Below are 16,592 nucleotides of genomic sequence, written 5' to 3'. Positions count from 1 at the left end.
AAATAACCCGGCAAGACCGGGGTCGAACCACATGGAGGTTAATTGTATAAATTATAGATAACAATAATACAAAAGTAACAACAACAACAACAATAATAATAGTGTTAATAATAATAGTGAAGAAGAAGAGGAAGAAGTTGATGAGAACTTTTGAGATGGAAGATTAACGTAGGATTAAACAATGATAACAACAAAAGTCAAGGTTAGAGGATCCACTAATGGTACATCAAACAAGTATAGTAAAAACTATGCATGAGGGTGCACTTGTCCTTGTGGGATTCATGTGGTCTCTAAGAGTTCTAACCCGAATATTCTCATTATTCTCATTATGAAGCGATTGGTTATCTTCTTCAGCCATATTTTCTGAAAATGATGAGGATACCCTACAAAGTCTACCACTTAATGTACGTGACCACACTCTCATGCACGTGTAAGAAGAGAATAAAAGGAAGAAGAAAACAAAAGAAAGAGAAACAAAACAAAAGAAACAAAGTTAGATACAAGAAAAATAAAATTAATACTATAATTTGTACAAGAATTTACCTCCCCGGCAACGGCGCCAAAAACTTGACACGACCAAAAGATTGATGTCTTTTCCCAAGTGCAGGAGTGTCGAAGTAATAAATAACCCGGCAAGACCGGGGTCGAACCACAGGGAGGTTAATTGTATAAATTATAGATAACAATAATACAAAAGTAACAACAACAACAACAATAATAATAGTGTTAATAATAATAGTGAAGAAGAAGAGGAAGAAGTTGATGAGAACTTTTGAGATGGAAGATTAACGTAGGATTAAACAATGATAACAACAAAAGTCAAGGTTAGAGGATCCACTAATGGTACATCAAACAAGTATAGTATAAACTCTTATTATTCAACTGGAAACCACACACAAAGGAGGTTCCAATCGGATTATAAATTGTTAACATGATTACATTAGTTATCTTATTCGAATAATGCTAATACTTGTAAATGTTGTCAGGCATTCATGATTATAACTTATGTTAACAACAAATCAAGTTCCTTTCATAGCTCAGGTGTCGGTTATACCATACAGTATGGGCTATGAAAGTGCCAAGTATTTGCTGTACCAGATGTTATACAACATAAATCTAGATTAACCATTTAACAAGCAAAGTATTATAAGTGAACAAGATAACAAATATAAAGCATGTTAGTATCCAACATTAAGGTCCATGTTAAGTTTATATTATACTATTCTTACACCATTAGTGTACCCTTTTCACCTTGACATAATTAACTTAGTTAAACATAATGAAAGGAAGAGACATAAATAAACAAGGAAAGGAAATGAAAAGCATAAGCAAGAAATTAATATAAGCAAAACTTAAGCATTACAAAATATAAAGGGAAAGCAAGAGCATGATCTTGATCTGGAAACCAAGATGCCTAAATACATGGCAAATGCCTCCTTTTATAGGCCAAAATTCGGAACTATTGATTTGTTGACAAATTGATGAGTGGGTGGCCACATCTTGACTTGGTGACAATTCTTATCTTCTTGTCTGCCAAAAATGTCATTGCTGACGTCATAATTTGAACAAACTTGAATCATGAAAGTTCTAGGAAATTGTCTCATCTTTCTAGGGTAAAAATTTGAGATCATTTGGACTTCTAGAACTCGAGATATGGGCTGAACACTGAACAGTGTCTGGGCTGCAGGACAGATTCGGACTTCTTCTTTGTTGCTACAATTTGGACTTGAAAACGGCCTTGTTAAATCTTGGGCTCCACATGAAAGTTGTAGGTCTATGCCTTATCTTTCCATCCATATAAAATGGACCTAAATCCAAAATCTACAGCTCCAGATATGACTCAATTACCGAACTATGTTCCAGTTTGGACTGCACCAGCATCTCTTTGGCCATCTTTTTGTCCTTTCAATTTCAGTACTTCAACTCATCAATCAATTCTTTCATTTATGTGATAGGCCTGCATTTAAGATCATCATTTACCATAAATTAAAGGTATCTTATATAATTAGATATGTTATTATAAAACATACTTTAGTTAAGGAGTTATTGATACTTTAAGTGCAAAATGATGATATAAAACCTTGATAAAAATGCACTTTTAAGTACTAATCAACATGTGATGGTTCCTTACCTTCAATAATAAAATAATAACACTATAAAAAACATATTAACTAGGAAGCCAACACATATCAAGAAGTGAAGGGGGAGATGGTTGGTCATAAGATACGTTAGGACAGTCGATCCCACAAAAGGACTACAATCAATATGGGGTTATTCCCACTATTAGAAGGTTCCTCTCACAAAGTAAACAACAAGCCTCATCTAAGCTCGAATGAGGAGAAAGACTGCGTCATAATGGATTCGACTTTAACTGATTATGAAGTCAATAGAATGGGCAAATGATATTATCAAGCTATTTTGCAAGGTATGTTGCTACCCTGCTTTTCCTCTTTCTTTATTTTTACTTTATTATAAACAAAAATCTAACCCTCGTTTGTCCTTACATGACTAATAGCTGAAGGAGAAAGAGAAGCTTTAAGACGACCTTCTAACAAAGGATTTGTCTTAGGGTCTTCGTCTCATGAAGCTAATGGAGGCAGAGGTAAAGAGGTGATGGATACTTCCCTTTAATTGTTGAGGATCTCCCTTCTCCGGAGGGCTCTGCCTATGGAGAGATAGTGGTGAAGGCCATAACCTTTATAAAAGGTAGGGGTCATGATCTTCCCTTATCTAGATTGTGGTGCTGCCACCCATTTTAAGTGGAGAAGAGTCTCTATACCAGTGGTTGCTCGTGCTCTAGTCCCACTGATAGAGGCTTCTACGATGGTATTTCCTCTGCCTCAACTTCCTACCTTATCAACTGATAAAGCGACAACTAGGACTTCTACCAGGTCGGGCATTAAGGAGTTCAAAGATTTTTTCTCTAATTTGGCTCTTAATCGTAATCATTTTGATTTTCCACTCCTAATAGATAAGGAGAGGCAACTCATGAAGGATATGGTGAGAGGAAAAATAGGCTTCATAAAGGCTGATCTTGAGGTGGATAAAGTGTTGGAGAAAGTCTTTACCATCCCGTCAGACATATTCGAGATGTCTGATGAAAACTTCCACCATTATTTGGCTTTAACTAGCGAGATAACTTTTAATCTAAGAAATTCTCCTATATTTTTTTTATTTCTGATTTGGTTTGATGATTACTATTTTTAACATTTATCCTTGGTAGACCTTTAAGATGTACTTCCATATGTGAACAAAAGAGTTTATGTGAGAAAGGTCGCATATGTGAACAAGGCAAATCAAGTTACCTTTGAGTAGTTGCAAGGAGGAAAAGCCAATATAGAGGCCAAACTATATAGCATTAAGATGGCTCATTCCATGCAAAAAGACCAAGCACAAGGCATTACCCTTAAGTTAGGATTTAGGGAAAAAACACTTAAAACCTTTTGTTGACTAGGTGGTTCCCCTAAGACAGAAGCTTCTTGAAGCCTAGTGTTCCTGGGTGAAGTTGAAGGCTTTAAGGGACTTTCTTAAGGATTTCCAAGATTTTTTTAAAGGGTTGGCGGCTTCGACTAAGACGGTGGGAGATAATATATTCCTTGTCATGTTTAAATTGTACTTCTTTAATCTTTCAAGGGAAATACAGGTGGATTTTAGTACAGCTTACCATTTAGTGTTAGTCCCTTATTTCACAGACTTGTTCCCACTCAGATAAACATTTCCGAGTCTAATGCCCATACTTAGTTGAACATTTTTTGGTCTAACGCCTATATTTATTTAAACATTTCTAGGTCCAATGACCATATGTAGTTGAAGATTTTGGGGTCTAATGTTTATATTTAGTTAAATATTTATTGTTACAACTCGAATCTCGGGTCCATGACCGGCAACGCATGAGTAGTGTTAAATGACACCCAACCTACGCAAAGCCTCAAAACGGACATATCAAAAGAATAAGTTATTTAAAAATACGCAGCATTTCATAATCTTTTAAAATATTATATTATTTAAAACTAATGAAACCAAATGATAGTTCAAAACGTTTCATCAGTAATTAAAAATAATAATAATAATTCATAATACTCATTACATTGTCAAAAATCTAAACTTAATGAAAATAAGGTAACAATGGAGCGTCTAAGACATCGAATCAAAACTAAAAGGAAAGCCTCGCACAATAAACAAGGCATACCAGCCAAAATTGAAGAAACAAGAACACTTAACAAAGTTCACCTGCTATTAGAAACTAAGAATCTGAAATAATATTAAGAATGAGGGGTGAGTTCAACTAACTCAGTGAGGGAAAAATATTAATATACATTTTAGATATGTTTTATATTAATAGTTTGCAAGTCGATTTATCTTGATATACATATACATATACGTACTAAACATATTATCATAAAGTAGTGGAATACATGTCAGAGATTAGATGACACCCGAAGGTGACTAGATGACACCTGAAGGTGACCACTGTGGGATGATCAGTTGGCACAGACTGATGCCTCTCTCACCAGCTAGGTATACAGAGTACTATGTGCACATAGGCTAACTACTCTCTGTTAGCATGTAGTTATCAAGACATAATAGATACTCATATAATCATCAAAGAAATGTATATCATATCAAATAGAATTTAGTTCAACAGAACGCGAGTGTAAATTCAAGAATAAATGAGTACTTGGAAAATAAAGTAACATATATAAATATTCAAGAGATTAACTAGTCGTACTCATGATATAATCAATATACATATTTATTTATATTATATACATATTAAAGATTATTCCACTCATCCGAAAAAATATAGATTAAAAGGAATATCAGATGAAAAGACCCGAAAATTCTATTGAGGATCGTTAGGAGAATCTATAATTAATATAAAAGAAAATCAGGTTTACTCTCCTAGGTTTAGGTACTAAAACAATAATTTTTCAAAATAGGCACCAAAACATAATTTTACCAAAACTAGACCAAATTGTAAATACATAACCGTACTAAAATTTCACCCATAAACCATTCTAAATTCTATCTAGAACAAACCAGGGATTGAACTATAATTTTCACAAAGTTCAGGGACTCAAATGTAAATTCTCAAAATTGAGGGACCAAACTGAAAATATTCCAAATCAATTATCAAAAATGAGATTCATCATACTTAACCTCATAATAAAACTGTCCAGAATCTCAAAATACATTTAGGGTTCAAATTATAATTTTTCCAAAGTTTAGGGACTAAACTATAATTTTCATAAATCAAGGACCAAATTAAAATTTTATCATCTTCAACCTCAAGAACATTTTGTCTAGATTTTTCAGCAAGGTTGAAATGAATTTCTTAACCCATAAAAATCAATTTAAAGAAATCAACTCACAAATCCTTATTTCTAACAACATATTCAAAATCAATTACTTAACATTAAACCCTTAATAATTATAAATCAATTTTAACAACATGAACTTAAAATCCTTATAAACCCTAATCTTTTATTTAATCCTTTCATAAACAAATCATAATCAAAAGTAATATGAAAGAGAATGACTTACTTGCTATTTCCACCCTTCTTGAATCCAAAACTCAAGATCAAAAACTGAAATATTTGGTTTGATGAGGGGAGGGTTATGATGGCCATAAAAATTAGAAAAGAAAAAATTGATTCCCTTGTAACTTTTTCTTATATACCTAGGTTAACTTAGGTTGGGTTTGGGCTAACATAAGTTTGAGTTTGGGTCAAAACTTTGGGTCTTACATTTATAGGTCCAACACCCATACTTAGTTAACATTTATAGCGAGGGGCGGCAAATCATCTAACCTTAGCAAGGTTTAGGAGGATTTTGGTTTCATAGAACCAAAAAGAAATGTCATTTACAGGCATCCTCTTATTAGTTTAGATGTATCCGTTATAAGTTGTTAAGAAGCCTTCAGATAAGAATTTTCATTGAGAAGCTTCAAATTTAACCTATGGAGGGGCTTACAACTATTGTTGCAAAAAGAACAAAGCAATTTAGCTGAGGCAGTGCCTATCTCATCCTTGAAGAGAGGTGTGATCGCACTAGGGAGACCATGCCAATCTAGTGTCCATCCCATTCTTAGAGAGAGGTGCAATCATACTAAGGAGACCATATCAATCCTTTTCATGGTAAATTATGCCAAAACATTACAGAGACATTTGTTTCTTCTAAAGTAAATATGTTATTGGACTAAAGAGAGTGAATCCATCTTATCATTGGAAGGTTAAGGGGCTTGTATTCCAAGGAGAACATATTTGTCCATGTTATAGATGTAGTTTTCATCTCATTCTTAAAGAGAGGTGCGATCGCACTAGAAAAACCATGTTAATCCTTTCTGATATACATTAAGTTATAGCACTAGGGAGATGCTCATTCCTTCCAAAGTTAATATGTTATCACACTAGGAAGAGTGAATTAATCCCATCATTGGAAAGTTGAGGGGCTTATATCCCGGAAGAGAACCTGGAGAGTGGGAAGTATTGTTACTTTGAACAATACAATTAATATTATAAATTTTCATTCTTAGTTATTGACCATAATACATTTTTATCTTCCATCGAGGTATAATCAACTAGAATAACACTTTTATCAAGATTATATTTTAGACGCTAAAGAAGGGATTGAATGACTTTTACTTTAATAGATGTTTTTTGGATGGTCACCTAAAGAACTCCTACTAGATCAATATAATTCATTAGGTTTTTATGAAAATATGACTGAAAAACGAGAAGGCAACCCTTATACTTAGGGATCATCTACCCTATTAGGTTTGGAAACTTGGATGGAGTCCTCAACTGGCAATAACTCTTGAAGTTATATGGTTTGAATCAACATTCCTCAAGTACCCATTGAAAGCTTTCCAAAATCTTGAGGCTCCAACTCTTATGGTAACTAGGGATGATAATAGCTTCGCCTTAAAAGAGTAATTGAAGGCTTTATAATCATTTCCCCACAAATAGTGTCATTGATGAGGTCTGATTTTATCCCATGGATATGTGGGCCAAATTGGTATCTAGGATATTTGGTTAATCTTCTAGTTCTGGCAATTTAATCTATTCTTGTTTGACAAGGTGGCTGGTGGATTATGCTCGATACCTACAAAAGATCCCTCTTATTTGAGTTTGGGGACTTTTTGATAATTAAGTTAACATTGTTTGAGAGAAAAAACGGTCATAGTTTAAAAGATAACCACACACACACACACACACACAAACACACATATCATTTGTAATTGAGAAAAATTGAACTCCTTTAATGAAAGTTACATCAGCTCATTTTATAGCTTTTAAGATCCCTCTTTTTCTTTGAGGGGAAAGGACTCAAGCATCAGTAAAATATCTATGTTGTCAGGATGAGAATATCTTTGAATATATATTCCATTTGTAATGGAGAAAATCTCAACCCGTTTAGTGGAAGTTACATCAGTTCAATTTATAACCATTAAGGTCTTTCTCTTTCTTTAAGGGGAAATGATTCAAGTATTCACAAAATATTTGTCTTGTTAGGATGAAAATATCTCTGATCTATAAGATAAAATATACCCTGAAAATTCTTTTAGAGTTTAAAAAGAGCACAAGCTTAACGCTGGTGAGTTGGGAAGATTGCACCACCCATATACGTATAGGCTTAGTGTTTGGCTAAGCCCAAAGATGATAAGTCTGACAGCTTGCCAGACCCATCAATATCAGGGCTCCACGCTTAACTGAGCCCAAACATGATAGGTTTGGCAGCTCGCCAGACCCACAGATGTCTAGGCTTAACACTTGGTTAAGCCCGAAGATAATGGGTCTGATAGCTTGCCATACCCATATACGTTTGGACTTAATGTTTAGCTGAGTCTAAAGATGATGAGTTTGGTAGCTCGCTAAACCATATGAGTTTGAGCTAAACGCTTAGCTGATCTTAGAGATGATGGGTCACAACCCCTTTTCTGGTCATCTTTTTAAAGGATAATTCCAAACATAAATAATAAATGTTGGTCCTTCACATATGAACAACATCAAGAAATGGAACGAAAACACATTTAGCCAAAACCACTTGCATTTATTGTGTTGTGAAAATGAGAAACATAACTTTAACTAAATTTGTCAATAACAACACCATAACTTATATGAAATTAAAATCCTATTTCACCAATATCAACAAGATGCTAGCTCACCACCATGCCAAAACATCCCATAAACAAGCCATTTTAAAAGCATCCATCAATATGTTCAAATTCCATCTATTTCATATCCCCACCTATACACCTAAGTTATGCCTAACCACTATAGAAAACCTCAACAACTGCCCTGCCACAACAACAAGAACCTATATAACCAATCAACCATTAAAAAGCTTTTCTTTTGGTCAAAACTTTTTACCTTAAAACATTACAAGCTACAATTAGTATAACAATCTTAACCAAGCAAACTAATCTCTGGTTGTCATCAACAACTCACCATTGTAGAAACATTTATTAATTACCAAAATCTCCATCAATGCACCTTATTTTTCATCATAAAAACCTTAACTCAATATAACACAATTGAACCCATACAATGATTTTTTAAAATTACACCATTAAAAAACTGAATAACTCGCAAAACTTTCATCATCTTTACCTTTAATTATTTGTTTTATTTGAAATAACTTATGAAAATCAAAATTAGTTCTACTTCCATCCTCATTTAATTTTTTTTATTTGTCAGATTTAGTTTCCATTCTTTTAATTGCCTATTAATATCATTTAAGATAATTTTTATAATTTTATTTTTTTAGCGATTTCACCCTCGATCATTTTTTTCTCGTTTTTTTATTGTTGTTTTTTTTTCTTTTCTTTGCCAAATTTTTTAGTTTGATATTTTTTAAACTCAATTTCATCCTTCGACATTGATTTAATTTGGATTTGAGCTTCTTGGTTAAGTCCATTTTGAAATTTCACGAGTTGCAATTTGAGAAACTAAGCTAGTTTAAGAACACTCGTTAGGGGTTGCTTTAATTTTTTTTATCATTATTTTAAGCTAATAGTTTTTTAATTTTATCATTTGATATTTATTTTATTGGAGATTAGGCTCTGTGTTTTTTATATGCTTTTTACATCTTTTGTTTTATCCCTTGTTTTTTTTTATTTGATTGGGTCATCTGGGGTCCTTTTATTTTTGTTCTTTGTTAAATATATTTTCTCAAAATAATTTTTATTCTTGAATTAAATATAATTAATTAATTGAATATAGTCAAATACTCACTCCATTGTGTTTTGTTCGATATGCTTTTCTAGGGTATTACTCTAGTGAACCATGCAAGTTCTTTTGATGTCATCTTGCATCCTTTTGCCATGAAGTTTGAATCATCTCAACAAACTCTTTCAGTCATGTGAGATGTCCATACTGGAGTGGTAGTGAATCTTCAAAAATCTTTTCTTTCTATTCCTTATATGATATAAATGACTTATTTTTTAGTTAATTATTGTCAGATGTTTTTTATGCTCATTAGTTATCATTGTCTTCGATTTAAATTATATTATAAAATTAAACAATCTTATTAGATATAATTAAATTAATAACCTGAACTATTTTTCTTACTTTTTTTTAAAATACTATCATCACTTAATTATCTTTTTATATTAAAAAAAATTTAAATTGACACGCTATAACGTGAATTTCAAATCTAGTATGGATTTTTTTGACATATAGATGGCATTGAAGGCATTGAAGTAATGACTGAGCCGGAGCACATTGTTTTTTTTATTATTATTATTCTATTTTATTTTAGGTCGGGGGTGGGGGGAGAGGAGGTAAAGGGATATATATAATATTCATCTACCTCCTCCCCATATATAAAGGTGAAAAAAAACAAATGTGAAAGAGATGGGGCGGAAAGGTAATTATAAGTAATCATTCTCTAGGGGTCTAAATGAACAAACCCTTAATATAGGGATACTTTCAATTTATAAAAAAAAAAATATGGGGTGATTCGAAGCCGAGAAAATGCATGTGAAGGTTCGCAATGGCTTGGAACTACTTATTTTAATTTTTAAAAAAATATATTTTTACATGTTTTTTTTTATAATTAAAAATGGACTCAATAGTAAACTTCAAAGAAAGGCCACATCATAGGTATTCAATCAAATCAAAAGCCATTGACGGAATTCAATAAAAAAGTTTTAAGAGTACAAGGACGAAATGATTGGACAAATCACTTGCATTAAAATATCTTGTTTCGATGAGTAAATTGCCATATTGATTTTAATTTAGAACAGAGTTGCATAGTCTGCGGTTTTTCTACGAAGGGACGTCCCACCTAACTCCGCTCATCTCAAAGCAGACCACTTGTGCCCTCAAATATGCCGTTTTTCGCAAGAACATTTTCATCATCTATAGAAGCCATCAGTATCAAAACGTGAGCTACAGGGAAAAAAAAACAATGAGAGTACCAGCGGAACATTGCATTCTTGTGCTTCTTTTTTGCTCCTCTTTATTGCTTATTGTAGACACAGCAACTGCTATTGACACCATAAACACAACTCACTCCATTAGAGATGGTGATACCATAGTTTCAGCTGAAGGAACCTATGTGTTGGGATTTTTCAGCCCTGGAGAATCCAAGAACCGATACGTAGGGATATGGTATGGCAAGATACCTGTCAAGACTATAGTTTGGGTTGCCAATAGAGAGACACCCCTTAATGATTCATCAGGTCTTTTAAGGCTAACTGACTTGGGAATTCTTGTCATTCTCAATCAGAATGGGACCATAATTTGGTCTTCCAACTCATCGAGATCTGCTTCTAATCCAGCTGCTCAACTTCTGGATTCAGGAAACCTTGTTGTGAAAGAGCAGGGTGATAGCCTGGAAAATTCCTTGTGGCAGAGTTTTGAACATCCAACTGATACAATATTGCCAGGCATGAAGCTAGGAAGGAATAGAATAACAGGCATGGAGTGGTACATGACATCGTGGAAGTCACCAGATGATCCTTCCAGAGGTAACTTTACTTGTATACTTATTCCTCACGGATATCCTGAGTTAGTTCTGAAGCAAGGTTCAAAAATGAAGTACAGATCAGGGCCATGGGATGGCTTGCGGTTCAGTGGGATACCTAACTTGAAACCAAATCCCATATACAAATTTGAATTTGTTATTAGTGAGGAGGAGATATTCTACAGAGAAAGTCTTGTTGATAAGTCAATGCTTTGGAGGTTCATGACAGATCAGAATGGCGATATCCCGAGCCTCGCTTGGATTGAGCAAACGCAAAGTTGGTTGCTTTATGAAACAGCGAACACAGATAATTGTGATCGCTATGCACTCTGTGGTGCAAACGGTTTATGTAATATTCAAAGCTCTCCAGTGTGTGAATGCTTCGATGGGTTCGTACCAAAAGTTCCAACAGACTGGGCCGTGACAGTATGGTCAAGTGGCTGTGTTAGAAGGACTCCGCTTAATTGTTCTGGAGATGGGTTTCGAAAACTCTCTGGAGTGAAGATGCCTGAGACAAAAGAGTCATGGTTTGACAAGAGTTTGGATCTTGAGGAATGCAAGAACACGTGCTTGAAGAACTGCAGCTGTACAGCATATTCAAATATGGACATCAGGGGTGGAGGAAGTGGATGCTTGCTCTGGTTTGGTGACCTCATTGATAATAGAAGGTTTTCTGAAAACGAGCAAAATATTTATATCAGGATGGCTGCATCAGAACTAGGTATCGATTTATCCTCAGACTACAAAATTCAAAATTTCGTAATTGTAGAGTGTCATTTATTGACTAGCTAACTGCCTAAATGATTGGTTCTAATACTAAATTTGATCAAGCAATAGGTAACATAGAAATCAAATGGCATTAAAAGCAAATTTTCTGCCTCCTCCTCTTGTTTCAGGTCATCCTATTGTGGTTTTACAGAACATCACATGACATGAAACATTAAAATTTACGAATCAGTTATCACTTTCTAACATCATAGATTGATTTGATAACTGAAGTGGAAGGATTCCATCACCTGAAGAAAATTTCCCACCCATTCTAATTAGTAATTACCAACCAAAAACATACAATGGCCATTTTGCATTTCCTGTTATAGTTTTTTAACTTCAATTTCTCTCTGATACGGTGCAGATAATGGTGACGGTGCAGAGATCAATGCCAACTCCAATGTGAAGAAAATAATCATAATAAGCACTTTGTCTACAGGAATTTTTCTCCTTGGACTGGTTTTGGTCTTGTATGTTTGGAGAAGGAAGCATCAGGAAAAAGGTATATATCTGCATAGCATGAACATCTAACCACTTCTATCGCCCCATCCCTCGATTTACATAACGGAGCTTTACCTTATTGAGAATTTGATTTTGAGTATTCCAAGGTGCTCGCAAATTGTTATGCTTTGTCTTCAAGAAATTTGATTATAACAAAGAATAGAGATCTCCTGCTTCTTTTTTATTTACACACCAGTTCTGCTTGCAGGACAAAGTACTGGTGCTTTGGAAAGAAGGTCAAACAACAAGCACAAAAAGGAAGATCTAAAACTACCATTGTTTGATTTGGATGCTTTAGCTTGTGCAACAGATAATTTTTCTGCTGACAATAAACTCGGAGAAGGGGGTTTTGGGTCTGTTTACAAGGTACTAATCTGTAAACAATATCTTGATGGTTTCCAAATTCATGATATAAACTCATATCACCACATGACTGAAAAAAGCTTTCCGTTTGGAAAGAGTTCCAACAGATGCGGTTTGCTAGTAATATGCAACATCCCATCATGATTCCCAACTTTCACAAGACAAAGTATGATTTACTTTTGATAGCGAGTGATTTTTGGCAGGGAACATTAACAGATGGGAGAGAAATTGCTGTGAAGAGGCTCTCTAAGAATTCGAGACAAGGAATTGGCGAGTTCAAGACTGAAGTTGAGTATATTGTGAAATTTCAGCACCGGAATCTCGTGCAGCTTCTAGGATGCTGCTTTGAGGGAGATGAAAAGATGTTAATCTATGAGTTCCTGCCAAACAAAAGTTTGGACTTCTACATTTTCAGTAAGAATCTCTCAAAACCTGTACAAATCCATGCTAATAATCATACTTCTTTATCACCGACTTTGTAGTAATACCAAAAACAAGTCTATGTGAGAACTGCTTTGAGAAAAGACCTAAAATTAAGTTTGGTAATTCTGATGAAAAGGAGGCCGCCATCAGCACCAAAAACAACCATTTGTTGAGCTTCCTTTATAGCCTTTATGACAAAGGATTGGTGGGAAGTATCTTCTCCACTTTCTTTGTCACACCTGCGACCTTATTTATTTGAGATTATAATTTCAAATTTTTCAAGTGTTAATCATCACAAGCTGTTTTGTTTTCTTTCATACACATTTATGGACCATAATGTACTGACCTGAGAAAAAATTGTGCAGATGAAACAGAGGACACGCTACTAGATTGGCCAACACGGTACAACATCATCAATGGAATAGCTCGTGGACTTCTTTATCTTCATCAAGATTCACGTCTAAGAGTAATTCATAGGGACCTGAAAGCCAGCAATATTCTACTGGATTATGAATTGAACCCAAAGATTTCAGACTTTGGCCTGGCTAGAAGTTTTGGAGGAAATGAAATTGAAGCCAATACCATTAAAGTGGCTGGAACATAGTAAGTGATATGATTTTACCTTCATTTTCTGCAAATGCAACCTTAACATTCGTTGAATACATGCAGTGGCTACATTTCCCCAGAGTATGCAATTGAAGGGCTCTACTCGGTAAAATCGGATGTCTTCAGCTTTGGTGTATTGGTGCTAGAGATAGTGAGTGGATATAGGAACAGGGGGTTCAGTCATCCTGAACACAGTCTCAACCTTCTAGGGCATGTAAGTGTCAAAACTATATTACTTCGACTCATCATTTCTCTTTACTCTAAAACCTGTGTCAGGTTTCCATAGGCTTGGTCATGTCTACTGATAGTACGCCTTAAATTGATAAAAGAAATGAAGAAGTATTGAAAAGAAAACAATTCTGAGAAGGTTAAGCATGTCGGACACACATCTCTTTTTGGATTTGGATCTCAGAGTCTAGAGAACATTGTGTCAATGGAAACATTTCTTAGTTCTAGATACCAAATCTGCTATTGGTAACATGGTTTTGTTTATTAGGCTTGGAGACTATTCCGAGAAGGGAGGAGTATGGAACTGGTTAGGCAATCAATAATTGAAGCATGCAATCTAGCTCAAGTGCTGCGTTCAATTCACGTGGCTCTACTCTGTGTTCAAGATAATCGAGAAGATAGGCCAGACATGTCATATGTGGTTTTGATGTTGAGTAATGACAATACATTACCTCAGCCTAAACATCCAGGATTTTTTATTGAAAGGGATCCAGCTGAAGCAAGTTCAACAAGCGAGGGCACAGCAGATTCAGCTAACAAATGCTCGATTACAGTATTACAGGCAAGGTAGATCCCATTTTGTGTTCATATCTTTTGTTTCGTCTTGATGGGTTTGATTTTGTATCCCAGAAGCTGTAATTCCAATGTTGTGTGGTGAAGGCACAATGCTCTGCCAATGCAACCAGAATCTTTTTTTCCCTGAACGGGAATTTATTTTTGCACTACTATTATTTGTTTCAACCTTGTGTTAAAAGAAGTCGTAGTTTTTCTGTCGGTGTTTATATATATATATATATATATATATATATATATATATATATATATAAACCAGATTTTTTATTGAAAGAGGCCATTAAGTGAATGACGCAAGTAACCCAAGTTATACCATATTATTGCAAAGAAAAGAGCACAAGCTTAACGTTGATGGGTCGGGCAAATTATTGGATCTATATATATTTGGGCTCAGCATTTAATTGGACCTAAAAATAATGAGTTTGAAAGTTTGCTAAACTCACAAACAACTCAGCTTAGTGCTTGGATGAGCCTAGAGATGATAGGTCCAACAGCTCACCAAATTCATAAATGTTTGGGTTCACTGCTTAGTTAAGACAACCCCTTTTATGGTCATCTTTTGAAAGACAATTCCAAAAAATAATAATCCTAATCCATCAATAGCCCCACATATTTGGGTATTATATGCAAAGATTTTGAAAAACCTTTGTAAGCATCAGACTAGACCTTTTTTGTCTTCTGGATAAGATTTTATGCATCCCTCATGTTATTATCAGGATCCTTAAGTCTAGGTGGCTTCTTTTTATAGGGAGAAGATTTGTGTTGGAGAATGAAACAACGAGTAGCTTTCAATGCAATATTTGATTAGTCTTTTTAAGATATGTGATGACATAAAAAGTTTTTCATCTGATAGTGGGGATGAAGAGATTTTTTTTTATAACTATAGTCATTCTTGCTTTTACCTTTCTTTCATTTTTACTAAGTGGTTTTTGAAAGAAAAACTACTCTCGCAGAGAAGATCCTCAATCACCTTTTCTTTAATCCAAGAAAAGTCCCGTAGATACATTCCTAAGACTTTTTTCCATATATATATATATATTGAATTAGAGCGAATGGATCATAGAAACATAAAATGTATCTCTAAATAAAGAAGCACTATAGTCCCTAATGGGGAGTTCATGTTTCAAACAAAACCTAAAAGAAAAGGCGGGGAACAGGGGTCCCTAAACTAGGCTCTAAGACGAAAGAGGTGCCACATTGATGCCCTCCTTTGATAAAAAGAATAGAAGATCTTCTTGTAGGAGTCCATCTTCTGCCCCCACCAAAGAGGCTCAGGAGAGAAGGTCTCGTAGGAGTCCTTCTCATATGCCTTATAAAGATGTTCATTAAAGAGAGAGAGAGAGAGAGAGAGAGAGAGGTTGCCCTAAAATCCTAGGGATGACATCCCCAGTAGTGTATGTGCTATGGACATGGAATTTATGGCTCGTCATCAACCTAGCGAGTACATGGCTCAAATGCCCTCTTTATTGAGCGTATTAGTAAGCAGACCCTGGGCTCCACCTACGGTTATTTTGAAATCAATACCCCCATATACATGTATTCAATGGGATACTCCTTCCCTCTTCAACAGTTCACGAGGGAAGTGTTCAACTATAGTTAGGTTGGTTTGGAGTAGCTGCATCCCAACAGGTGGACAATATTGTCCTTCTTTGAAAAAATTTGCATAATCATTGAGCTTGATTCCATGGTCAATGTTTTGAGGAGTTGCTATCAACTAGTCACCGACACCGATGGTGCCAATGGGATGCGATGGTTCCTTACCTTCACCAATAGAAACAATGACATTATGAAGAACATGTTGACTAGAAAGCCAACACATAATAAGAAGTGAAGGGGAAGATGATTGGACATAAGATACATTGGGACAGTCGTTCCTACAGAAGGACTACAACCAATATGGGGTTGCTTCCACTATTGGAGGGTCCCCCTCACGAAGTAAACAACAAGCCTCATCTAAGCTCGAATGAGGAGAAGAACTATGCCGTATTGGATTTGACTTTAACATATTATGAATTCAATAGAATGGACAAATGATATTATCAGGCTATTTTTCAAGGTATGTTGCCATCCTGCTTTTCCTCTCTTTTTTTTTCACTTTATTATAAACAAAAATCTGACCATCGTTTGTCCCTACATGACTAATAGCTGAAAGAGAAGGA

General features: G+C 34.8%; 1 protein-coding gene across 1 annotated transcript; it reads left to right on the top strand.

Moving 5' to 3' along the window:
- The first annotated feature begins 10,257 nt into the window (after positions 1 to 10,257).
- On the top strand, positions 10,258 to 14,634 carry LOC133703799 (G-type lectin S-receptor-like serine/threonine-protein kinase At4g27290). Its single transcript, XM_062128481.1, has 7 exons — positions 10,258 to 11,692; positions 12,104 to 12,241; positions 12,449 to 12,606; positions 12,807 to 13,017; positions 13,392 to 13,629; positions 13,696 to 13,846; positions 14,129 to 14,634. The coding sequence occupies exons 1-7, from the start codon at positions 10,414 to 10,416 to the stop codon at positions 14,429 to 14,431; spliced, it is 2,478 nt and encodes an 825-aa protein (XP_061984465.1). The 5' UTR covers positions 10,258 to 10,413; the 3' UTR covers positions 14,432 to 14,634.
- Positions 14,635 to 16,592: the final 1,958 nt, after the last annotated feature.

The sequence above is a fragment of the Populus nigra genome, chromosome 9 (assembly GCF_951802175.1).
Source record: "Populus nigra chromosome 9, ddPopNigr1.1, whole genome shotgun sequence".
Taxonomy (NCBI): domain Eukaryota; kingdom Viridiplantae; phylum Streptophyta; class Magnoliopsida; order Malpighiales; family Salicaceae; genus Populus; species Populus nigra.
Note: the sequence above shows the minus strand (reverse complement) of the source record. Positions and strands in the feature narration are given on the sequence as shown.

Excerpts from the sequence above, each read along its gene's own strand:
- LOC133703799 (XM_062128481.1), top strand. The coding sequence starts at position 10,414 with ATGAGAGTACCAGCGGAACATTGCATTCTTGTGCTTCTTTTTTGCTCC. Across the intron at positions 11,693-12,103 it reads GATGGCTGCATCAGAACTAG|ATAATGGTGACGGTGCAGAG; the intron begins GTATCGATTTAT and ends GATACGGTGCAG. Across the intron at positions 12,242-12,448 it reads AAGGAAGCATCAGGAAAAAG|GACAAAGTACTGGTGCTTTG; the intron begins GTATATATCTGC and ends TTCTGCTTGCAG.